The sequence below is a fragment of the Blennius ocellaris genome (assembly GCF_963422515.1).
Source record: "Blennius ocellaris genome assembly, chromosome: 18".
In the NCBI taxonomy this organism is placed as follows: Eukaryota; Metazoa; Chordata; class Actinopteri; order Blenniiformes; family Blenniidae; genus Blennius; species Blennius ocellaris.
The window spans coordinates 9,570,441-9,595,888 of record NC_137667.1 but is presented as its reverse complement, the minus strand read 5'-3'; the positions used below and the strand labels follow the sequence as shown (position 1 = coordinate 9,595,888).

Genomic DNA, 25,448 nt, shown 5'->3' with positions numbered 1-25,448 from the left:
AGTGGTTGAACGGTTTTCTGATGATAATAAGCATTGATTAAGAAACTAGCCCATCTTGCGAGATGGTTAGATCTCACTCTTTGCCAACATCAGTATTTTTAAAATGCAAAGTCAGGCACAAGACAGACACTTTCTGAAGAAGTGATACCCACTCTCTTTCAAAATTATAGTTTATTTTTGACTGCAGCCAACACAAGACCTCACTTAGCACACTGATAACAGTCCATTTGAGTACAGTAGACTTCTATGATGCAAAAGGCACGTTAACACCGGTTTTAGACCACTACAAAACAAGTTACACAATTGGTAATTACCATTTTGCATTGTCAGCTTTGCATAAACCCATTAAGATATTTTGCAGGCATCATTACTTGTATTATTAGAGTGCATGTGGTCTTGATGGGACTAAATACAAGGTGGGGCCTCCATGGGAGCAGTGAACATTTTCATGCATGGGTCTCTATGAAATGGTTGCATTTCCTCGCTGAGCATACAGTAATAGACCGACGATCTTTCCAAGGTGTACCCGTCCCTTTTACCACAGGCAGGACAGGGGCAGGGGTCTGGATACCAGTTCCTGACCTACCCATTGTCAGCTTGGATCGGCTCTAGCTTGATTTGGCTTTGATAAATCAGGTATAGAAGGTTCCTATCCTGAACAGGATATGGCGGTACAGAAGACACTCTGGCGTCGACACTTCTCTACACTAATGGCCATTACATCAATTTCCCAGTTGCCTCCAAATGTTGCTCGCAGCAAGAATATAATATATATAATATATATATATAAATATATAATTCAAGTTATTTTGGGGTGAGGCATCGGGTGAAGCTGGGATCGACTCCAGTCCCCAATGATGTTAAGTTGGAAAAAACATTGTGTGGAAGATGGATATTTACAGGTAAATGTCAGATGTATCTTGCTTTCATTGCTACACAAACTGAAAACTTCAAGGCAGAAGATATATATATATACTACAAAATAACTTGAGTATACTTTTCTTTTTTCATTTTTTTATGTGGTGCCAGACATTACTGACAAACCACATTTAATTTAGTGTGAAAATGTCCACACAGCAGCCAAGTCACTTATTAGGCCTCAGCCAGGAATTTAATCTCCTCCAACGCATAATTTGGCAACTCGGCCGAAATTCATTTTGATTGCATGTTAATATCTCCCATAAGCCACAAACCTCAACTTTTAAAGCCACATCTGCTTTGAAGGCAGCTTCTCATTTATCATGTCAGAGTTTTGTATACTGTAATCTGTGTTTTGTTTGGAAAATCAGCTAAAAAAAAACATGTTTACAAGTCAGTTTCTTTTTATTTCACAGAAAACAACTTACTTAACCCTCCACATTTGACTGTCGTGATGTTTGTAATAATTAAATATCCTCCTTCCAGACATAGAATGAGAGGAGGAGATTTGTTTCCTGCTGTAAACACCCATCTATCATTGCCGGCAGCACTTTGTTGTTCCCCGGCATGATATGAGGTTCTGCCTCATGTGTGTGTTTGTTTATGTACTCTTTGTATCCCGGGGGAGGACCTTACACAGTAGGTCATGTCTTTCATCACGATCATGTTGTGCCAGACTTCCACCTTAAATTACACATACACCTCACGCTGTGCCATAAATTCACACACACACACACACACACACACACACACACACACACACACACACACACACACACACACACACACACACACACACACACACACACACACACACACACACACACACACACACACACACACACACACACACACACACACACACACACACACACACACACACACACACACGTCATCTACATTACATTCCCAAGCAGTCTGCACCAGAAACATCCTGCTTCTATATAGTCATTATAATCATGGATATGCGTTAAAAAAATTTTGTGGATTGCTTTATATGAGCCTCTATAAGTGGCTTTGTAATTTATGTGTTTTTCTGTTGCAAGGTATCATATTTTAATGTAATGTGCAAGAGTGGCAATGAAAGGTTTGAAAGCCCCCTATCAACAAAACACTTTATCATTATTCTGGTTCATTACTGTGCCTGTGCAGTGGCACTTTAAAAAAAAAAATTAAATTCACACCCTTTAATAGACCACAATAGCTCAGCGATTAATGTTACATGTCACACTACACACACAGCTGCATAGCTACACAGTCAGCTGTAAATATCTGGAGAGCCAAGTATACTGGGGTTAAGCTGGACAAGCAACAGTCTCAATTACAGCAACATGTATATAAATACAAACCCATAAAACCTTTTCAAACCTGCAACAGCTAAGGCAGCATTTCAGAATAACATGTACACAAAGTATGCATTGTTCCTTTTCTTTTTTTCGGTAATTATATGAAACATTCAAGTCATCGCCGAAACAAATATCAAACAGTATTGCTATATTCTAAAGTTTGTTCATCAGTAATGATTTCCAATAGTACATTATGAACTAATTTTGAAGTTAAAACTTTGTAAAAACAAACACTAAGAGGATTTGTAAGGATTTGGATTTGATAAGCAGATTCTGAACACCCTTCAGAGTTGATAAAATGCTATAAATCCAGAAATATCCTGTCTTTTGTACAGGATTTGGGTGGATTTGACAGATGAAATCTCGGGAGGATTTAAGTTTAAACCTGAACTTTAGTATTGTGAGCGCCCTGCTGCATTCACTCCTTCGGCAGTGTCATTCCCTGAAAGCATTCTTTGAAGAGAAACATCCCCTCTCCATTCAGTCTTGAGAGAAAAGAGCCCTGTGCCAGGCCCTCGCCGTCCGCCTCGCCGCCTGCCTCCACCGCAGTAGACAAAACAAGTGGGAGGCAGGATTTGTTTAGACAGAGCTCACCTGGCACACACAGCAGACACAGAAACAGTGATCAGGCAAGCCCTGGGGAGGAGTAAAGGCTGCAGAGAGGCGGGGAGGAGAGATGGCGGGGAAACATGGGAGGGGAGATGATGCGTGTGTGTGTGTGTGTGGGTGTGTGTGTGTGTGTGTGTGTGTGTGAAAGGGCTCGAAGGGGAGAGCATGGGTTTCAGTGTGCTACCCATATCCAGAGCTACTCAAATATGAAAGCGGATTACGACTTAAAGGGGTTGTGAGTAGCGCTCACTGAAAGGTGGAAGGGCGGGTTTGTGTGCATGTTTGCGGGAGGGTGGACAAAGTGAGGGTTACTTGGAGGTAGCCCGATTCAGGACCTGCTCAGAGTGTAACAGAAGAGGCGGATTGGCCTGATCCCCGCACTGAGCGCACTTGGCTGGAGACGCACTCAGCTGATCCGAGAGGGAGATCAAAGTGGAAATTCATTCACCAAAATTCATTCATCCAGATATGGATAAAGATATACATTTTGTTCTTTCATTTTCCAATACCAAAAATTTAAAGATACTGAGACGTACCAGATCTTGACTATTTTACCGCTTCTATGATGTTAAAGAAATTAACATGAAGCTAGAACACGTCTATAAAACCATATCAATTGACTGAAAGACCATCATATGATGGTATGATGGATTTAATGGTTGTATTTTTTAGAGTCAACATGACAAGAGGACTGAAAATGTGTTTGTTTTTTTATTATTTAATCATTTTATCAAGGAATTTTCTTTTTCTCACACATTGATAGTGTTTAATGGACCTCAATCAAACCAAAGCGTGAATGAAAGTGGTTCCAAATACTCACATCACTACAAAAAGGGATAAAATGCAATAAACTGTGTGATATTTTAAGTTATTCATTCAATCATGTTTAGCTTTTTTTTTTTTTTTTTAAACTGAATTAATATTCATGACTGAAAAGCAATGTTGTGTTCGTTCGATCTTCTTCATTGGCGCGATCACATTCGACAGGGACAACAAAGAGGAAGATGGACGATGACTCCCCCAAACCACGCACTCACGGTGACTATGGGTTAACCTCAGTTGACCCCTTGGCCCCTCGGCAGCCTCACATCCCATTGACAAGAGTTAAAAAGGGTTTTTTGCCTGCGGGGTTTTTATGACGCGGAGCGAAGGAAAGTGGCTTCACTGTAACCCTTTGGCGACTTTACAGGCTTCAGTGTTTCTCGCAACATTTAGATTTACAATGTAGAAATTCTGAAGCTTTCCGTGGTCAAAACAAACACACACTGACAAATGCTTCTAGATAAAGTGAGGAACGTTCCGTGCCCACGTGCAGCAAAAGCTTGATTCCTGTTATTGTTCTTGCCTTTTTTTTTTTTTTTTCAAACAGCTTGATGCTTGTCACTTGCATTTAGCCACACAACTCAGTGTTGACAAAATAATCCGTCAGCATGATAAGGGCACCCAGTAGAAGATTGAGAGGCAAAAAATAACCTGCCTGTAAACATGTGATGCTTATGGAGCCATTCTCAAGATTATAGAAGTAATATCACTAAAGACCAGCATGATTTGTAAAACCTTTGCTCCTGATGGACAAACTCTGTGAGGAAAAGCTACATTATAGTGAGTGTGGAGGAAAGTTTTATGGTTATTTGCTAAAACATCAACAGGAGTGTTGGCGACTCGTGGGATCAAGCATTTACTGGATGAAGTTCCACTGCTGCCAGCCTAGAGGCTCTTAAATGTTGCGCAGGACACTCTGCGTCACTTATCACGTCATAGAAGAAGCCGAATTGGGTTACCCACCAATACTTCTTTTTGCTTTCCCACAATGAGCTCAAAGCAGCAGATGACACATGAGAACTTGTTTCTAGTTGTTCAGACGACAAACAAATGCAGAAAACCTACATATTCGTGCCTATAAACATTCAGCTGGACGTTGACAGCTGGCTCCACTGGATAAATTCACGTCAGTGACCGAGGCTTGTCGGTATGAGCAGATTGCTCACCGTCAGCGATCCAAACATCTGATTGTAAAAAGACAACAAAGTCTGTCTGACAGATGCTGGATCTAAACCCGCCGCTTCTGTCACCCCAACACTCTGGCACCACCTGTCAATCAAAGAGCTCTGCGCAGTCTCCAGGGAAACCCCAGCTGGTCAAGAATGTGAGGACTGAAGGATTTCTTTGTCCGTGAGGTATTCTGAAGCTGTCCCTTTTCTCGTTTCATTCACAGAGATGCTTAGTCAGCATTTCTGCAAAACCATGCTGCTCAGAGCACCTAGCAATAAAATGCATCTTGGAAGTCACAAACTGTGTACCAAAACTGAGATCTAATCAAATTAACTCCAGCCATTAAAAGAAAAAAAAAAAAAAGAAGAAGTATTTCCATCATGACTGAAGTCTGGTCCTATAGGTGCAGAAATCTGGATTCAGGTGGTCTTGTATCCATCCCATCTTGCCTAATTACCCACAATTTGATCTACTCAGCCATATTACTTGTGACAACAACACTGACTCCCACATGCATGGCAATTATTGAAATTAAAGCCTGTTAACAGCCTTCACTAGACCATGATCTGGAGTCGCTCATTAGGCAGCACCATGGGCACAAGGCCACAGTACCATACACAGGGGGCACATTACATACATGTGCTCTTTAGCGCCTTCCCCTTCCATGTTCCTCTGCTGTTTCTAACCATTAGACCCATTAGAGGCCAATTAACACCGACACAAAGCCCCTTTCCCGTTTTATGGCACTGTAAACAAAACCAGAAGGCTTGCCTTGGGCTGAGCAGAGCTCCACAGACATCAGCTCAATGCAGAATAACTCAATTTAGTGATATGCTTCATTCTTGCAGCAGAGATGAAAGCCTACAGCTTTGGTCACACCGGCTTGCACATGAACCTCAGGTAATAGGCAGGTTCCAGAGCACTTGTATACCGACTGTGGCCTGGATGTGAGGCACAGCGCAGCCATAAAAACTGCTCTTATAGGCATTTGTCTTCCTCTCTGACGAGTAGATCTCGTGAAGTGGAGCATTTGGTCTAGACAACAGTTCCCACGGAGTAACACATTAACCACATTATTCCGCTTATCTCAATTGCATCACCAATAGGATGAGTGTAGCAGACCTATAGTGGACTGATAAATCAGCCCCTAATCCCCATGGCTTGAGTAAATGAGAGCACGTTTGAAGTTGCTGATGCGGGTCATTCTGCGCAAACGGTGTCAGAACAGGTCACAAGATAAGCGCAATAAGAGTCTTTTCCGCATGTTTAAGTTGTGTCCTGGTGGTTTTATGAAGCAAACATCTTGAGTGTGCGTGCTGCAGCATGCCAGAGGCACGGGGCGCCCTGAAAGAGGTTCATACGGCACGAGCACCTAAGTCACACTTGTTGGGGAAGTCTGTCTCAGCACTGAAACACACGCGTAAAGACTTTATCCGAGTTGTTGGGCGCAAACTGGGAACTCTGAAGTTGAACCCGGGAGTGACGCATGAGTGTGGATACGCATCAAATCAAGTGTTTATCACTCTCCTTTGGTGATTTTTGAAGTCCGGTGATCAATAAACCCAAATTAGTAAAAAAAAAAAATTTAACATGAATTTCTTACCCGTAAAATCTGAAGAGCCCTTGGTGAGATCGCAGAGGACGGTCAGACACGTTATTCCCAACAGGAGCGCAAAACTGAGGGCTGAGAGAGTCCCATCCGAGAAGGACATCCTTGAAGCCTCAAACTTTGAGATTTTCCCCGAATCATCAGAAAAGTTCAGCGGCAGCATGGGGTTTCAGATTGTGCGTCGCTTTGCGGGAGATGTGCGGGGCCATCGCGTCTTCTATCCTCCCCTCATCCTCCTCCCACCACACCGACTCCGCCGTGTGCGTCCCGGGATCGAGTCTGTGCGCAACTCTGAGGAGAGGGAGCACATTTCCAACTGCGTTGCGTTCAGACTGTGGCAGCCTGAGCCCACCTGCAGGAGCCACGCTCCCCTGCAGGGTCTCAAAGACCCGGACTTCCCTGCCAGAGCAAAACACTCCCAAATAAAGCTCAAGAAACAAAGTAAAGTTAAAGTAATTTATCTTTGATGTACCCCCCCCCCCCTTCCCTTTGTAAACAGAGTGGGTCCAATCTGGGTATCCAGAACAGCACGTGTTGCTCTACACTTTACTCAACTAACCCTACTTTAATGAGATAAACAGTGTTTTGCTTTTTTAAAGTTAACTTTTCCATTTCAAATAACCAAAATATTAAGGTCAGAATTTGCTTTTCAAACCAAAATGATGGATGTGATCCCCCCCTCCATCCTTTTGGAAACGTTTATTTTATAACATGATGTTGCATTTTTTTACTCATCAATAAGTCATCTAAAAGGATTACCAGTTAAAGTCATCTCCCCAAAGTTTTTTTTTTAAATGTTTGTGTGATTTATTTTCAAGTATGTAAGCAGACTCTGATATCTCCCCTGAGCAGAGCTGACTGTTATTATGGCCTCCATATTTAAATGCACCATTACCTGAGAACTATACACTGTCTCAACCTTAAATTCCCATATTGCTATATAAGCTACATTCAAGACCACCTAGGAAGTTTAGGAAAAGTTAACTTGTTCATGCATTTATTTTCAGTAGGCTGGATTATTGTATTGGTGTGTTTACACGTGTCAGTAAAAATATATGTTAGACAGCTGCAGCTCATCCAGAGCCTTTACCAACACAGAGGGTGGAGCACATTACACCTGAGCTTCAAACTCTGCACTGGCTGTCTGTGTCAACTGATCCACTATAAATCAGATTCTTCTAGTCTATAAAGTTTGACTGGTCTTTGGCTTAAATACATCTTGGATTTACTTGAAGAATCTAAAACATCCAGACTCCTGAGGTTTTCAGGAGGAGGATTACAGAGTCAGGAGAGAAAAAAAAGTGAAACAGCTTTTACTTCCTACACTCTTCACCTGTCTCATCACAGCTGAAATGCTCACTTCATTTAAATCAGGCCTTAAAATGCTCTTGTATACTCAAACTTTCAAATAAACAAGATATGTTACCCATTTGATTACCTTCATCTTGCTGAAAATGTACATTATTTGTTCTTCTTTTTATGTTGTTCCTAATTGCTTTGATTTAATGCATTTATTCTATTTTATTGTGAAACAGTCAATTGCCTTGTGTCTGAATGGTGCTATAGACCTACATGTCCCTTGCCTTGCCTTTCAACCACACTGAATAGTAACTTCCTGAAACGTTTGTTTTGTTTAGTTAGTTAAGTTTTGAAACAAACTAAAATATATCATCATATAAATACATATACAAACACCACTCGAAATGTAATTCAAACGTTAAAAGTAAGGGGCATCATAATTTACTTCTTGGAGGGATTCAAGTAGCTCAGCCTCGAGACAAACTATTTGAATGTATTTCGTTTTGTAAAAAATCAATAAAGCCCCAGGACATCTAAACATTGTGAATGCACATTGACAGAAGCTGTAGTGTATTATTACTAGTTTTATCAAAGAGAGTGCCCTGGGGTCTGGCTTTAAAAGAGCAGTGTCGCCACCGTGCGTATTTCTGCCCAAACTGCAGTTTGTGGTGAAACGCGCTTCGATGCGTTTGGTCCTTCACGGTTTCCGTACACGTTCACATGTGACAACAGAAGGTCAGACATGGCTGCCTGCACCAAAGGACTCGATAAATGCATCCTTTCTCTGAGGTTTTTACGAAACGTGCAGCTCCAAAATGAACGTAAGTGAACCAAAGTCTTTCTGCAGTGTTCTGCACGTGAGGCCGATAAGCGTAAACGAGCCACCAAACGTCAAAACGGAGCTAACGTGGCTAACTGTTAGCTAGCGACTTTTCACCTCGCTTCAACAAAATCACTGATTTTTCTTATTTGTTCTCCAATTTGAAGGGTTTTTGTCTTCATCTGTGTGCCGTCGTGCTCCCGGGAGTCAAGGCGACCCACCCAAGTTCATCCCTCCGTCCAAACCTGTCATCATAGATAAATCACAGGCTATGGTATCGCAGAGAAAGTATGACATTTGATGACATTACTCACATCCGCAGACTCAATGTGTAAAATATTCTATTTACACTGTTCTGGCTTCTTTCAGGTTTCTGAGCCCAGAGTTCATCCCACCCAGGCAGAGAACAAACCCCTTTAAGTTTTCTCTCGAGAGGAAAGAAATGATCCGCCGGAGGAAAGTGATTGATATCCCTGAATTCTACGTTGGTAAGTGTGAGGTGACGCGATTACAATGGAAAAAGGCTCATCTGGACTATCCACACATCTGTCTTCTATACCGCTTTATCGTGTTCGGGGTCCCTGGAGGAAATCCCAGCTGAACATCAGGGTTCAACCTGGACAGGTTGCCAGTCCATCAGGACAAACAACCACACACACATCCTCTTTACAAGTCATTAGTTGTTTTCTGGGCTTTGTATAGTTGTGACAGATATTTACTACTTGTGCTAAATGAGACCAAAAGCCAGGAGAAAGTCCGCACATAAATGCAGTTGTCATTACGCCATGCATATATCCATATCTCATTAGACTCTCTGCTCTAGATTTAATGTACAGCTGATTGACTGCAGTTTGGTTCAGTCCTCACCCTATTTGATGATCATCTATTTTTTTGGAAACGTGAAAAAACAGGATACAGGAAGGACTTTGATTCTTATTTCGTGAAATAAGTTTATATGCTGTAAATCAGCTAAAACCCTGCCAACCACTGTGATACATGGTTCTTTTGTTGTATTCATCGTATATGTTTTGAGTGACTTTTTAAAAGTATGTACGAGTGAAAGAGCTTTTAGGTGTATTCGTAAGGGATCACCAGCACAAGCGAACATCTGAATAGTAATGTTATATAGTTGTTATACAAATTCAGCATATTGGCATTGTTACAGTTTTGTTCAAACATGCTTGGATTTACAATAGTGGCTGTTTTAACTACTACTGACATATATTGAAACATTTTTGTATTTATCGTGCTTGCTTTTAGGGAGCATTCTAGCGGTGACCATGGTCGACCCCAATGCCAGTGGGAAAGTCAACCGCTTTGTTGGCATTTGTATCCAGAGAGGCGGAAATGGGCTGGGGGCCACATTTGTTTTGAGGAACATTATTAATAACCAAGGTAAGGCCTGATTTCCAACAAGTGTTTACTGATCTCTTAGTTTCATGAAGTGTTGTGCAAAAAACGACATGTGACAAAGCTTTATAGAGAGAAAATAATAAGCAATACTAATGATGCTTGCTGCTGACAACCAGAAAATGATGTTTGCTGCCAAAAACCAGAAAATGTTCACTCTGTTTACTCTCACTGAAATGATGAAGTGGTCAGTTCGGATTCCTCTCCTTGTTTTTTATTTATATCATATCCTATAAAACCAATAATCCAACCACAATATTCTCTCAGGACCTAAACAGGAAGCTGTTTGCCATCATGTAAATATGAAGCTTTAATCCCTTCTTTTCTTCTTGCGTCCGCAGGTGTGGAGATCTGCTACGAGCTGTACAACCCTCGTTTGCAGACCATTGAAGTGCTGAAGTTGGAGAAGCGGTTGGATGGCAATCTGATGTACCTGAGAGATGCTCTGCCGGAGTACAGCACCATTGACCCAGAAATGAAGCCTGTGCCATTCTCAACCACTGAAGAAGTGCCCGTCAACAAGGTGAGAGGCCGTCGAGGCGCAAAAACAGCCGAAACAAATGTGACCTTGAGAAAGCAAATTTCTTCATCAAGTAAACTTTTTTTTTTTTTTTCTGGTCTTTCCATCAGCTGAAAGTAAAGATGCGTCCCAGACCGTGGTCCAAACGCTGGGAGCGGCCAAAGTTCGACATCCAAGGAATTCGCTTTGACCTCAGCCTGTTACCGAGCAAGATGGAGCACGCCCAGAAGTGGGCGGAGCCCTGGAGGGAGTACGACATGCTGAAGGAGTACGACACCTCCAAACTGGAGGAGCAGATCCTCTCCGAAGTCCAGCGTGAGATGAGCAAGTGAGATCCCTCGAGGAAGATTGCTGTTGCTATTCCAGGGACTGGAAAATGAAGTTGGCACAGAGGTGGAACGATTGGACGTACTTCAATCAGGTCCTCCAGATGTTTTACTGCTGCCACACTGACGCATTTAACAAGGAGCCAATAAGGAAACTGGTGTTTATCTTTGAGGTATTCACGTTTTTTGTATAGCAGTCGACTGTACAGTATGAGTTTATCCAGTGTCACTGGCATGAGATGTTGTACAGTCCACAGATATTATGGGTTCTATAATAAAAAACTCTCAAACGTTCAAAGGATTGTAAATGCCTTTCATTGTTTTATTTTTTTGCTACGAGTTATGTAGTTATTGAACGCTAGGTGGCACTATTTCTCTATATGTGACATCCTACAGCAGTTATATAACTATAACGGTGTTTTGAGGGGAACTCCTGCCAGGCTAAAATAAACAAACCATGTACTATTTAAACAAATGATGGGATGCTTGTTCCTAAGAAGCAGGTTGACTGAGTTTTCTGAGATTCTTATTTAAGGAACCAAAAAGAAAAAACAAAAAAGTATTAAGGTGCTGCTTAAGATTTCCAGTAATCCTGTGCGCTGGTGGAGGCTGCAGTTCTGTGCACTTTGAAAACAAAACCGGCATACACCAAAGACACCCGGTAGTGTTTTACTGTTGTGGATGGAAAATTGTGGTGCTAAGATGGTATGTTAGAGCGTCAGTCGAGGTAGTATAAAAACACTTGGACTCCTTATGTTATGTCTGCGCCCTGCGAGTGTGTGAGTGTGTGTGTGTGTGCATATAAACAAGCAGAATGAGTCCCTGCACTCTAATTTCTCCATATTACAGGATGAGACGCGGAGAAAATGGTCTCTAATACAGGAGTAGCAGATGTTTGCTGAGCTCATTACGGACCACACAGAGTCCCTGCGTGGAGATACGGAGGAATAAAAAGAGTGATTATTGGTGTTACTTTTAGGGTTAGAGGATGGTAGAAAAAAGGATCTTACCGACAATACACAGTGATTCACAGGATCCTGGGTGGAGTTAATAGTTTTTTAATCATTTTGGTTAAATTGCCAAATCTGCTTGCCAAATCTACACCTGTTGAGCAAACATGCTTCCCCCCAACTTTTTGGTGTTTTCATCCGAGGAACATTTGATCTGCAATGAAGGAAATTAACGAGATCTGCCTGTGTATACAGTACAGCGTCTGTGCCGCAGATTGTCATTAAGCAGCCCACTGAAGCAGGTGGCCCTCTCACCTTCTCACTTCTCACTCTCAGTATTTCTGGTTGCCACTGATTAATGTCCTCAAGTCGGGGTGGGAACAAAGATGTTTATCCTGGAGCGCACTACCAAGTCTTTGGTGGCACTCCACGGCAACACCACTGGACTGGTAAACGAGTCTAAACCACAAAGTTACTCAGCCTGAGTCAGTACTTCGGGGAGACTTCCTGCCAGTGTGTGTGAAGAGCGTCAGGTTTGTGATGTGAACTGTATGTGCCTCCCGTGCCCTCAGGTTGACTTTTCTGCACCTGGAGAGGAGAAGTTTGAGCTCTTTGGCTGGGAAAGCAGATCAAACACGACACTCTCTCTCTCTCTCTCTCTCTCTCTCTCTCTCTCTCTCTCTCTCTCTCTCTCTCTCTCTCTCTCTCTCTCTCTCTCTCTCTCTCTCTCTCTCTCTCTCTCTCTCTCTCTCTCTCTCTCTCTCTCTCTCTCTCTCTCTCTCTCTCTCTCTCTCTCTCTCTCTCTCTCTCTCTCTCTCTCACGCAGGCTATCAGATCAGCCTCTGCCACAGACACCTTGAACAGTGCCAACTGTAAACGTTTGGATGACCTGTCTGTCACACCTCGCAAGAAACCAGATACGGCTGCTGTGGAATCAGGGTGGGGCGTTCAGGTTTGAGGAGGGCGTAATCCCACCCCTTGGTAACATCCGACTATAAAGCATGGAGGCCTGATGATAGCTACAGTGCCACGGTACTATGAAGGTCAGTGCAGGAATGTAGGGAGGGACATACTCTTCTAATCTGTCTTCCTCCCTTTCGCTGGTGCTCCCATGACCTTCATCTCTTACTCTCTCTGAGGGGGGGATCGCGCCGGCTTTGAAAAGGAGCCAGGTTGATGAATTGGAGAGGATGTGATACAGGGTGAGCAGCAACTCCCACAGGTCGAGATTTTTGGGGCGATGTCCTCCGCGGGGCCAATACAGTAAAGGCCATTTTGCTCCCTCCCTTTGAGTGCGCTCTCATCTCTTAACATCTCTGTCACGGTGTGATTTCTTACTCTCCTGTCTGCAGGTCTGTGGAAATTAGTTTCACTCTCTCTGGCTCTGTCAGGGAGTGTGAACTGTGTTTGAGTTGTCTGTGTGTATGACAAGTGCAACGGGATACTGGGCCACCCATAGGCCCCAGGTAAATTACACCCTGTCACTGTGTGTGTGTGTGTGTGTGTGTGTGTGTGTGTGTGTGTGTGTGTGTGTGTGTGTGTGTGTGTGTGTGTGTGTGTGTGTGTGTGTGTGTGTGTGTGTGTGTGTGTGTGTGTGTGTGTGTGTGTGTGTGTGTGTGTGTGTGTGTGTGTGTGTGTGTGTGTGTGTGCGCGCGCGCGAGCTGCTCGGGGCCACCCGTAGTCCTAGGTAAATTACACACTTGAGTTTCACCATATGTTTCCAGCGAAACGACACAAGCGTCTGCTCCAGTCTGACTCTCCCATGGGCCTGACAGGGGCTCCTGCTGCCATCACTCTCCCTTTGTTACGCACACACACAGACAACCTGACGGTGCGACAGCTGTTAGGAAACATTACATTGCCAGCAGCTGATAGCTGAAGTTGAACAGACACATAGCACAGTCATTTTAATAATGTGGCCCTGTGTGGATTGGGTCTGCTCGCACTGCCAGGGTCAACGCTTCATTTCCACTTGGGAGCTAAGCATCCTATGAATGTTGGGATGAAAGTGTCCATCAAATGTTGCATGTTCAGCGAAATGTTTTGGTCTTTGCCAGAACTACAAATATGAGTTAACGCTCCAGAAATTTAAGCCGTCCGGCTGCTTCTTCAGAACTGTCAGAACTGTGAAAGTCTTCAACCGAGAAGACGTAGTTTGAATAAAGTCCGCTGACAAGTTTAATTATATTTGTGGGCACCTAATGCCATAGAAATTCTACAAGCACCAGTGATTCCATCTTAATTCTGATAACAATTATTGTCTGTGAATTCCATAGCTTGCGCATACGCAAACACACAGCTCCCGTGACCCCAGGCGGAATAAATGTGCTGTAAAATGGTCAATTTAATATGACCCTAAAACACTTCAGCATGTCAGTCACATTCACTCATCCGCACACACTCACTCTCAGTGTGCACCATGCAATCAATCAGTAGATATTTAGAATTCAATGTCTTGCTAACGGGCACTTTGACATATGACACATTCTGCATGTTCTCCCTGTGCATACATGAGTTTTATTGTACTTCAGTTTCCTCCAGCAGTCCAAAAGTGTGTGATGGGGGTTAATTGGTGACACAAAATTGCCAATGTTGTGACAATGAGTGAGTGTCTCAGTGTTTGCGATCTGTCCTTGACGTACTCTGCCTCACACTACAGTCAGCTGGGATTGGCTCCTGTAGCCTTAAGATGGAAATAGTGGTACAGGAGATAAATTGATGCTTTCAAAAGAATGTGTGCAATGTTATTTAATCACAATGAGTTTGGGTGCTGCAGTTAATAATGTGTTTGGGCCCAAATGAACTGTCCTGCTGTGGAAAATGCTCGTTAGGGAACCAAAGGTGTACTTATGCCACAGCTGGAAACAGTAACCAAACAAATGTATTATTTACTTCTGTTTGGTTGGTATTACTAAACTCTACAGGCAATTTCAGAGAGATACTCATATTAAAGCTTTTATTTTGTTCTTATCTTCACATGCCGTTACCACAAATGCATATCATGGATTGAGTCGACCATTGGTGGTGTCTTTGGTTAGGCTGCAGATTTAATGCTATGCAAACCTTAACAGTGCTGCTGCTCAGGTTATGCCAGAGCAGTTGAAAACCGAAGAGGGTTTTAACAGAGTCGCCTGGATACAAAGCAGACTAAAGTCGGTCTTGGTCATATGATCAGAGGAGCACTGTGGCCAGAGCCCAGCTCTAAATAATACTGAAACCTTTTGTTTGAAAGTAATCCCGTTAGATGTCAAATGATCACAAAGACTATTTATATTTCAATTTGTCCATGGCTCGTACAGTAAAGTAGATCAAAATGTACCATCAAAATCTAGAAGCTATAAGGCCTTAACAGAATGTTCTGGTTTTTGGGGATGTAGGCTGTAGTGTACATTTCAATGACATTTGGTTATGAGCTTTGTATGCAGGGACATGATGTCACATAAAATATCTGCCAGCCCAAACTGCATTCATGTTCCCTCAAAGGTCACAGCTGTCTGATTTGATCTGTCATGTTTACATGTCCTCTTCAGTTCAGATTGGAAGTCTTTTCTACTTGTAGGATGTTCCTGTCCACAGGCTCTCCAAGGTAAGATCACCCAAGGCTGTTGGACGCATTCCTCACATTGCTGGGTATCACTGCTTGTTCCTGCCAAAGCCAGTACGACTTAAGTTGTGGTTTTTTACAACACGACGTTCATTGTGACAGATTTTCAGTCCTGTTTGCTCATAATGGCGAGTTTATTTTTAACGAAAAATTATGTGACCTGAAAGTATTTGTTATTCCTGGTTTGAATAACAAATATTGCAATTTAAGTAGTAATGGATTTACTAAGCTGCCTCAAGGGGGCGACCTCCTCTTTGTCTTTTACCTCTGCCTGTCGTCTAGCTCCCAGTTCCCCTGCACAGCTGGTCTTCTTCTCTCCTGAGCTGTAATTGCAGCTCTGTCCTGGGAAAAAGAGGGAGGAAATCCCACAGCTTTCGCCTTGCAACAATGACAATAAAAAAGAGGTGAGGAAAAGAGGAAGAAAGCATTTCAGCTGAGATGAAAGAATGAGGGAGGGAGGGAGGGAGTAAAAGGGAGGTGGAGGAGCGCTGGCTCAGGAGTGCAGAGAGAGCTGGAGGAAGAGAGGGAGAGATGAAGGAGAAAGCAGGGGAGGAGGCATGGTGTTGGTGATGGTAGTAAACTCTTGAGTTTATTAACCTCATTTAGTTGTGAGACAGAGAGTGAGGGGAAGGGGAGGAGTGGTGTGTTCATACTGTGAACGCAGGGCTGGAGTTTACTAATGAGGGCTGCAAATGCACACACACACATATACACACATACACACTCACACTTTCCTTAGCTCATTCCCTCACTCATACCAGATTCACCTTGATCTGATGCCAACTATGCAGGCAAAACACATCCATGGAACCGGGTATAGCGCTAACTTATTACTGCCTTTGCTCATTTCTTCATTTATATCAAGCTGCAACATGACAATTTTACCCAATTTGCTCCTGATTCAAGTAGAGGACGGAGTGCGTTTATGTGCCTCGCTAAGAGAGTTATATGAGTCCCAACATAACTGAATCACTTTGTCTGATAATCTTCAATTCTCAAGCATTGTCAATGTAAATTACATGCACCATTAACTGTAAGATATTCACACACATGGGCAAAACAAGAAGATTTTACTTAATGCCACAGTCTTCCACTCCACTTTAAGACTTATCGTTTAACTGTGGGAGGAAACCAAAGCGAACTTTCCACTGCAAGGCCGGGGGTCAAGAAGGTCAATAGGCAACTAAGTGATTCATATAAGGTCCTGTGAGGTAATAGGGAAAATCCTGCATGCCGAGAGTAAGGCGGGCTCGCTTTAGTGATCCTCTCCATAAAAATATTCAGCCTAGAAATGCTGACTAGAATAATAATTGTTAAATGCCAGTTAACAACCTCAGATGAAACTTATTTGATTTCAACATTAATCTTCGACTATTAAACAGTAAACACAAGTCCAGTTCAAACTTGACATGTCAAGTTTCTACATCACACTATTGTAGTGTTCCACAATTTACTTTAATGCAAATGTTTAAAACAATACTACTTGGCATTATAACAACAACAACAACAACAACAATAATAATAATAATAATAATAATATTTTATTGCAACAAATTATGCTATATACATTTATTTGACTAAGTTGGTGTTATTTATATGACTGTATACATCGAGGTGTGAATGTTGTTTTATGTGTAAAAACGTTGACTACAGTTGTGTTGTACAATCAATTTGAGATAAGGACGGAGCAGCCTCCATCTCATCCTGATAGCAACCCATCCCATCCATCCATTCTCTCCACGCTGACCACTAATGACCTCAGATGGCCACAAAGAATGCACACTTAAGACATTTGCTGAAGACGAATGAGAGAAGATGCACTCTGAACTATTGACAAATGGTGTGAAACACACACACACACACACACACACACACACACACACACACACACACACACACACACACACACACACACACACACACACACACACACACACACACACACACACACACACACACACACTTAGAATTCACAGTGAAGATAGATGACACAGTGAAGATGCTCCCTAAAGTGAACTGTAGCTGACAAATGACCACACACCTCAGTGCATGTACTAACCCCCTGCTATGCTGACCATGGGTGGGTTATTTTGTGATTTGACAAGGGTTAAGAGACCATTTCTTCTGCTGACTGGTAACACCCCAAGATAAACTATGCAATCTTCTTTCAGGCTCTATTGATTCCCTTTGGGAAATATATGTGGAGGTTTTATTTTGGGTTTTTTTTATAATCTATTCAACACAATGTGTCTTTATGTGTGAAAAGACATGAAAACATGCTGTATTTAAAAAATACTTTTGTTAAAGCATTTTATTAAACTTTCCAAAGGCATACAAAAAAAACACATATTACAAAATAAAGATTTTCACAAATTAACAAGGCTGGTCCATAGAATAAAAAAAAGAGAAGAACTCAAATAATATCAAAGTCAAGCTAAGAAAAAATATGCACGGGTCAGAGGTCATTACGTCTCATTTCAAGTCAATTCCACCTTTTTTTTTAAGCTTTGACAACAAGTTTCACCATAACTCTGTATTTAAATTAATATAACACCAAGCTCTTCATTTCCCCTGGTCATTCCAAAACAGTGGACTGTGAAACAGTTTTGTGACTATTGCAATTAAACTATTTATGGAAGCAGATGAGGGGTTGAATACACAAAAGCCTAATGTCAACCTACAACCCTGTGATTGACATTTTACCAAACATTCTTTGAACTCTTGTGAGGCAGTAAGCCCTTTACCATCTGGAAGTTAAAACAAAAAAAAAAAGCAACAAGTCAAACTAATTTGCAAATATTTGACCCAAGCCTGATATGAAAACAAATCTTTTAGAAACCAGAAGATACGAGAGAACCTCATCTGAACTGGGGAGCCCAAATTCATCAGTTCAGCTGACTTAAAGTTTCTCCTTAAAGAGGTGTGACCAGCCATTTAAGGCAGCTCTGAACCTTTTGTCTGACATGTCAATACACTGGCCATTCGACGTGTTTCACACACGCTATCATTAAACTTTTGACCTTTCCATGTCTGTCAGTTTCTGACAAAACACTGTTCTTTGAATTCAGTGAGTACTGGTGATGTTGTGGTCAGCTATGTCATGCTAAGTTTACTTGTCTTGCTTTTATTGTTTGCTTGTAATTGTCATTAGTCTCTTGACCACACACCCCAGAGTGCAGATCAGCTGGTAATGTACAAAAAAGACCCTAAAGAGTACAGAAAAGCCTCATACATCCTCTGATGTCGCTATCTGAGCTGCCATCTCCAAATTATGCACCATTACCCAGCAATAGCCCACAGTACCAAATTACAAAGATCTGCTTCACAGCTCATTACCGAGCAATAATATTAGATGGTTTAATTGTGTTATTGGTTATATTGCTTGACCTTCAATGAAACCAGACAGCATTTATAATTGAAGGTCATGAAATATCATACATCCCGAGAGAAACGCAATTGGCGGATCGATATCGAATGTTTCAGCTTGTGGGTGTGCGAAAGCTGGTTTCCGTGGTTTTTCTACAACTTGGCCAGTTGATCGCATTGATAACAAAAAAGTATCCATTACTCGATGGACCATCCAGCCACCATTACAAATACCCTGGAGGTCATGACCTTTGAGCCATTCGGCTTTCTTACCAGTCTCTTCAGCCAACCGCTGGCCAGTACCATTCAATACCCCAGGTGCAGTTTCCCTATCGGTATCAACCCCCCCCCCCCTCTCGTTCTCCACCACAGTCCCCATAGTAGTGTCTGGATGGGGGGCTGCTGGCGCCTAACCAGCAGCAGATGTGACTCCGCAGAGAACACCGGCCCTCATTAACTTCAATGGATTTCCTAATGCGACAGCTACCATATTTCATTTACCGCGCACCCAGACCCCAGCGGACCTGACGGGGGCCAACCGATACTTCCATTCTCCTGCACTGCAGAGTGGTGGTGGCGGAGGGAGGGGGTGTAAGGAGGCGCGCTGAGAGTAAGGGGATGAAGAGACGGAGGAGTGAGTGAATGAGTGAGGAGAGAGAGGCGGTAGGGAGAAAAAGGATGTCAGAAACCGGAGCAGAAGACATGACCCCTCTTACTGAGAGGAAATCAATTAATTCAAGCTTTTTACAGCACTGCGTCTGAGAAGGGAAGGCTGCAGCCAAGTCAGCAGTCTGAGGTAGATATCAGGGGCGGTGGCAGAAGACTGCAACATCACATCACCCCGAGAGGAGGGGTGTTGTTTGGGTGTTTGAGGCAGATGGAAAACGATAGAGGAAAAGAGATAAAAAAGAGAAAAACAGGGATGCTAAGGGAGATGGATGCAGAGGGAGTGAGAGAATTTATGGAGCTCGGTCTTATTGTTCCTGTACACGTGAGAGTGCACAGCTGGGGGAAACGAGGGAAATGGGGTACAGATGTAGTGTATCAAACACAGAGGCCTGAACTTCAATAGATACATTACGATGCGCTCCCCCGCTGCACTCTGCTTTCCGAACATCAAAACCTCCGTCTACCTTTCTCACCCTTCCAGCTACTACCCCCCCCCCCCCTCCCCACAGCCAGACCCACCCCTCATTCAACACACACGTTTACCTGATTGCCACTTTCTTTCACAGTCTCCATTGCACTTTTCCTTGACAGTAGTCAGCATTCATTTCACTTTACTTCTCCTTACTTTGAAGACACAGCAGGCATCAGGATTTACCAGCATGCAGTGGCCTCCTTTGAACTATGACTGACTTATTTTTAAAACCAACCTTTAACACACACACACACACACACACACACACACACACACACACACACACACACACACACACACACACACACACACACACACACACACACACACACACACACACACACACACACACACTTACAGATGTTAGCAATGTCCAGCCTTAATGACATGGGTATATTATCATGCCCCAGACGACAGTACATCACAGCTGTTCACACTTCCCACAGCCCCTCTCTCCCTCCACTTCCCTTTAACACACGTACAAATCATTATGAGAGGACATATGGAAGGAGACAGGGAAGCATGGGAAGGTGGGAGAACGACTGTGACCCCTTGAATCTTCAGGATTTACCTTGTTTTGGGGCTGAGGATCATGGAGAGGAGCAGGGCTATCAGCACTGGCGGGAAGTGCAACTGGCTGTGGCCCTCTTCTCCTCCTTTTCCCTGCTAATCAGAGAGCGAGAGTGAGAGAGAGAGAGAGAGAGAGAGAGAGAGAGAGAGAGAGAGAGAGAGAGAGAGAGAGAGAGAGAGAGCTTCCCCAAGGAGCAGAGAGCTGAGACGCTGGATAATTCCCGGTGCTTTCCCGGTGCCTATAGAGGAAGGGGCCCCTCTGGATTTGTCAGTTGTGGCTGCAGCTGTCTCTGGGCAAAATGGACCACAGTGGACCTGACACTTGATCTCTCTTCTCTTTGCCTCTTTCTTGTCCTTTTATCTCTCTCTCTCTCTCTCTCTCTCTCTCTCTCTCTCTCTCTCTCTCTCTCTCTCTCTCTCTCTCTCTCTCTCTCTGTCACTCTCTCTCTCTTTCTCTATCTTTCTGCACTGACTGTCTGTCTTGCTCCATTCCATTCTTTCGTTCTTGCCCTCCCAAGAGCATGTGCACACAGCGTTGGCTGGATTCAACAATGTGCATTTTTCTCAATTTTAACCTTTTTAAACCAACAAACCTTTGTTATTTCCAGCCATGAACAGTGGTTTTAAGAACCATGACTGTCGAATGGAACATTGTGTGACAATAAGGAACAGAATGCAATCAACGTCAATGAGTTCAGCTTTCACCTCAAGCCCACTTATTCAATTTAAATTTTCAGTACAAGCACATTTAGTTATTAACGTATAACAACGCTTCACCACAAGATGAATATGCACTGAAATATAGTGATATAAATGACACTTGAGTAAGGCTGGTATTGTTTGATAGGATACAAATCAAATAACATCTTAATCCTCATTCTGTTGTTTGACAACACACCCCAAAATGTGCAAGAGCAATCAAATAGATTATGAGCTGTAATTTAAGCCCAGAACAGGTGATCACTGAGAACAGGAGGGAGTGAAGGGAGATTTACCCAGCGAAGACTCAGATACAAATGTGTGAAACAGCTCGCCTTATTGAGGGACGTTGGCCACAAAAACTTGTTTGCAAAAAAGAACGCGGAAGGCAGCATGGCAATTTAAGTGTGGACTGTAAACACTACCTTGAATATCAATAATACAGCCAATTTCCTTCCTGCCTGCTCTCTATTTGATCAGTCTGTGTTTCAGTATAAACATACATGGATTAAATAACAATAATAATAAAAAAGGAAAACTCTTTGTCTTTTTTGGTATGAATGAAAAGTGAGTAGATTACACCAGGTTGCCATTGCTTTGCCAAATTAAATTTTTTCAACTGTCCCAGCTGCTGCAGCTCATGATCCGGGCTACAGCTGCCAGTGTTATCACTGTGATTACTTTCATCATAATCTACAGCAATCTTGTGTGCTTCCTTGCACTCTCAAATAACAAAAAAAAAAAAGAGAGAGAGATGTAGGGTCTCTCTTTGGCAGCAACAGGAAATTGTTGCATGGAGCACACTCCATTCATAAAACGGTGTCTTTACACACAATCTATTACATGACATTCATTTACACCTCTGTTGCTGCTTTGACTTCACTGAGTACAATGAACTGTTGAGATGTGGTCTGAAGGGGATGGGAAAAATAATCATTGCTTTGTTATGAACTACAAATACTATAAAACACACATTCACTCACAGTGTTGTAGAAATATTCTCATGTCGTACAAGATTCGAGTTTGGGTATTCTCCATGTGGATTTCCTGTTGCAGTCCAAAAACATGGATCTGAGGTCACTTGGTTACAAACGTTTAGTATGTGTGAATGAGAAATTGTGTGATTGTGAAGCGGCATGATAATCCCAAATCAAACACATACACATCATACACTCACCAGCTACTTCATAAGGTAGACCTAAATAGCTAATCACATGGAAGTAACTCAACATAGGTTGTCGTGTAGACAGGGTCAACATGAACTGATGATGTTCAATCATGGACATGGGGAAGAAAGGGGATTTATGTCATTTTAAATGTAACATGTTTTCTGGTTCCAGACAGCTCAGTCTGAGCATTTCAGAAAACTGATCTACTGGGATGTTCATACACAACCATCTTTAGGGTTTATTGAGCTCGGTCTGGAAAAGAGAAAATATCAGTGACAGTTCTCTGGATCACAATGCCTTTTTGATGCCAGACGACAGAAGAGACAGGCTCGACTTTTTCAAGTTGATAGGAAGGGCAACAGTGACTCAATAAACAAACAGAACCGCATTACAACCAAGTAACAAGTGTGCAGAAGACCATCTCTGTCCACACATGTTGAACCCTGAAGCTGATGGGCGACAGCAGCATAAGACCACACCGTGTCAGCAAACTGAAGCTACAGTTATATGTGAAGAATAAAATACATATGAACAAAGGGAGAACTTAAGAAACGACGACAAAACCTGATGTAAAAAGAGGAAATATCTCATAATAAAATATAAGCATAACTGGTGGGTGAACAACTGAAAAAAAGCCTCGCAAAAAAGTGTGAGTCAATTTGCATCTCATCTTAAACCTGTTAAATACAGACACATTTATAAACAATGCAAACACTTCCATGTGTTGTAAACCCCCTGTGATAAAATAATCTATTGGCACATTGTTCTACCAGTATTTTTGCATATATATATATATATATATATATATATATATAGAGAGAGAGAGAGAGAGAGAGAGAGAGCATGGATCACTGAATTCATTGAACATTTGAAAGCTGACATATTGTAACTTGCAGACAGGAAGAGATGAGGAAGTTACCAAATATGGTCACTTGTCATGAGGGCTTAAGGGCAAGCACACTAAATGAATAGTTGTGTTATTTGCGAGTCTTTCAGACACAAACCTCAGTTTGCAACATAGTCGACAAGCTTTCGCGTGTTTGCATGTGATTTTACGTTTGTGTTTTTATATGCACAAATCAAAGTCTTTCACATCGCTTTTGCCAAGTACTGCAAACAAGCTGTTATAATTCCATCTAAAATGAGCAAACGCAAACATCTTTCAAATAAAAAAATTATGCTTGTGTGACATTTTTAGAGAGAATTAACATATATTAACCACATAGGGGTATTTAAATATATGTATAGTGTAGCAGGCAGATTGGGAGTTTTACACAACTGCCTCGAGTAAAACGTAACTGACATATTACAGCCGGTACCTGAGAAAAGCATCTCAGTGCTCTTTCATTCTCAAGTAATTGACCTACTTTGTCCATATAACACATCTGGTTCCCAGAGACGCTCAGTCAGGCCCTCAGTCTCTATAAAGTGAAACACCATCCATAAAATCTCCATTAGAGCAGGGCTGCCAGGAGGTCGCCGTGAGGAGAATCAGGGGGTCACAGCTCCACTGTAATGCCTTCACACAGGGGGTTAGAGGTGAGTGCTGTTGACATTCCTCCCATGACTGTCTGATATCAGTGTGATTGATCAACCAGAGAGAAGCTCTGGGGGGGCTACACACCCACTCAGCTTCTGAACTTAAACATTTATGTTCGGTGCAGCACCTTTCAATCTATCCGCCCGACTTTCTTCCTCTTCTTCCGCTTCTTCTCAGCCTGTGCATCACATTCTCACTCTGTCACCTGAATGTCTGGTGGATCTCCACCGAGGCTGTGGTGTCACACGGGGATTGACCTTGGAGAAACAGTACCAGAGAGTGTTTATCTGGCTTTCCTCTTAGCTAAACCAGATAAAAGAAGCCGTGATTGATCGCCCACTCTTCGCCTGAGCCCTCATAGGTTTTCTGTTAGCAGTTCCATGTGAGCTACAGTAGAGGGCTGTGAATTACAGCCTCGTCAAATTCCTCACCTTCTGAGAGCAATTGGTCTTGCTGTGCAGGTAAGAACTTTTTTTCTTTCTCTTTTTTTTTCCTTTTGATTCACTTGAGGTTGTACTTTGCCTCTTTAGACAGAGAGAGAGAGAGAGAGAGAAGAAAATCTGGACTGCGTGGGAAAAGCATGATCATAGCGTTTTCCTCATTGAGACAAGTTGTAATTGGACCTCGCTGGCAAAAAGATTTCTTGTTAGTTTGGATTGGAGCCTTGTGTCTTCACTGAGTACCACACCTCACACAGAATGAAGGCGGATTTGTTTTAAAAGCTGACATGAAAGATACCAAAGTGGTTCCTACTTCTGACTGCAGGCTGTGCAAACCGAGGATACAATCAGGAGCTTTACAGTAAGGACACAATTGGACCAAACCCACCCAGCTTTCCCGTAGGCGGCCGGTCACTGGTGGCCACTCACAGTCCATCTTATCTCTCCTAATCAAATACGCCAGCCTTACAAAATCACATGTAATTGGAGGTTCTTTATTTTTTCCAACCTCTTACAGCCCGGGCTCTGTGAAGATAACCTTTTCCACTGCCGCTGCCTCTTGTGTCATTGAGTAAATAAACAAACAAACAAACAAACAAAGTTGGAAACAGATTGTCAGCAGCGGGACAGGCTGACCAGAGCTCAGTCCCCAGGACAACAAGACTGTTAGTTTTCCCCCCTGGGAGGTGTGTGTGTGTGTGTTGGGGGGGGGGGGGGGGGGTTGACTTGTTGTTTATTACTATAATTTGTCTGAGTGGCTTTGGAGAGATTTCAGGGATCTTTGAAGTGAGGTGGGATGAAGCCTGGAGTGTGGCATGCTGTGCCTGGGATTTGGGCCTAATTTCCAATTCGTTTAACCTCTACCTCCGCCCGGCCTGCACCACTTCTGTAATCTTCCACCACAATCCTTTATGCCGTGTCGTACCGTCCTGGATCCTGCTGGATCTTTAGGGCCACACAAATGGAGAACTTCTGTCAGAAGAACATTCATCAAGTGTGTCTTACACAGGTTCTTACAACATCGCATTCAATTATATTTCCTCCCACACAAGAAGCGACTTGAAGAAAGAAAAACAGAGTGATTACAGATGCTGATGTTGTGTAATGCCTGACACAGAGA

The 25,448-nt window shown here is 42.7% G+C and overlaps 2 protein-coding genes across 2 annotated transcripts in view; one reads left to right on the top strand and one right to left on the bottom strand.

The window, feature by feature from the left end:
• Window positions 1-6,577, bottom strand: part of eva1aa (eva-1 homolog A, regulator of programmed cell death a) — a gene marked incomplete at its 5' end in the record, with an annotated part of 69,014 nt that extends 62,437 nt beyond the window's left edge. Inside the window, one exon of the mRNA XM_080514184.1 lies at window positions 6,469-6,577. Coding sequence (XP_080370310.1) covers window positions 6,469-6,577 — 109 coding nt within the window. The remainder of the gene's footprint in view (window positions 1-6,468) is intronic.
• Window positions 6,578-8,497: 1,920 nt separating this feature from the next.
• mrpl19 (mitochondrial ribosomal protein L19) lies at window positions 8,498-11,138 on the top strand. Its single transcript, XM_080514337.1, has 6 exons — window positions 8,498-8,594; window positions 8,761-8,881; window positions 8,963-9,081; window positions 9,854-9,988; window positions 10,345-10,526; window positions 10,634-11,138. Exons 1-6 carry the CDS (start codon window positions 8,516-8,518, stop codon window positions 10,853-10,855), a joined length of 858 nt encoding a protein of 285 aa, XP_080370463.1. The 5' UTR covers window positions 8,498-8,515; the 3' UTR covers window positions 10,856-11,138.
• The last annotated feature ends 14,310 nt before the right edge of the window (window positions 11,139-25,448 follow it).

Coding starts and splice junctions, on each gene's coding strand:
- mrpl19 (XM_080514337.1), top strand. CDS start 8,516: ATGGCTGCCTGCACCAAAGGACTCGATAAATGCATCCTTTCTCTGAGG. Junction 8,595..8,760: donor CGTGCAGCTCCAAAATGAAC/GTAAGTGAACCA, acceptor TCCAATTTGAAG/GGTTTTTGTCTTCATCTGTG. Junction 10,527..10,633: donor AAGAAGTGCCCGTCAACAAG/GTGAGAGGCCGT, acceptor TCTTTCCATCAG/CTGAAAGTAAAGATGCGTCC.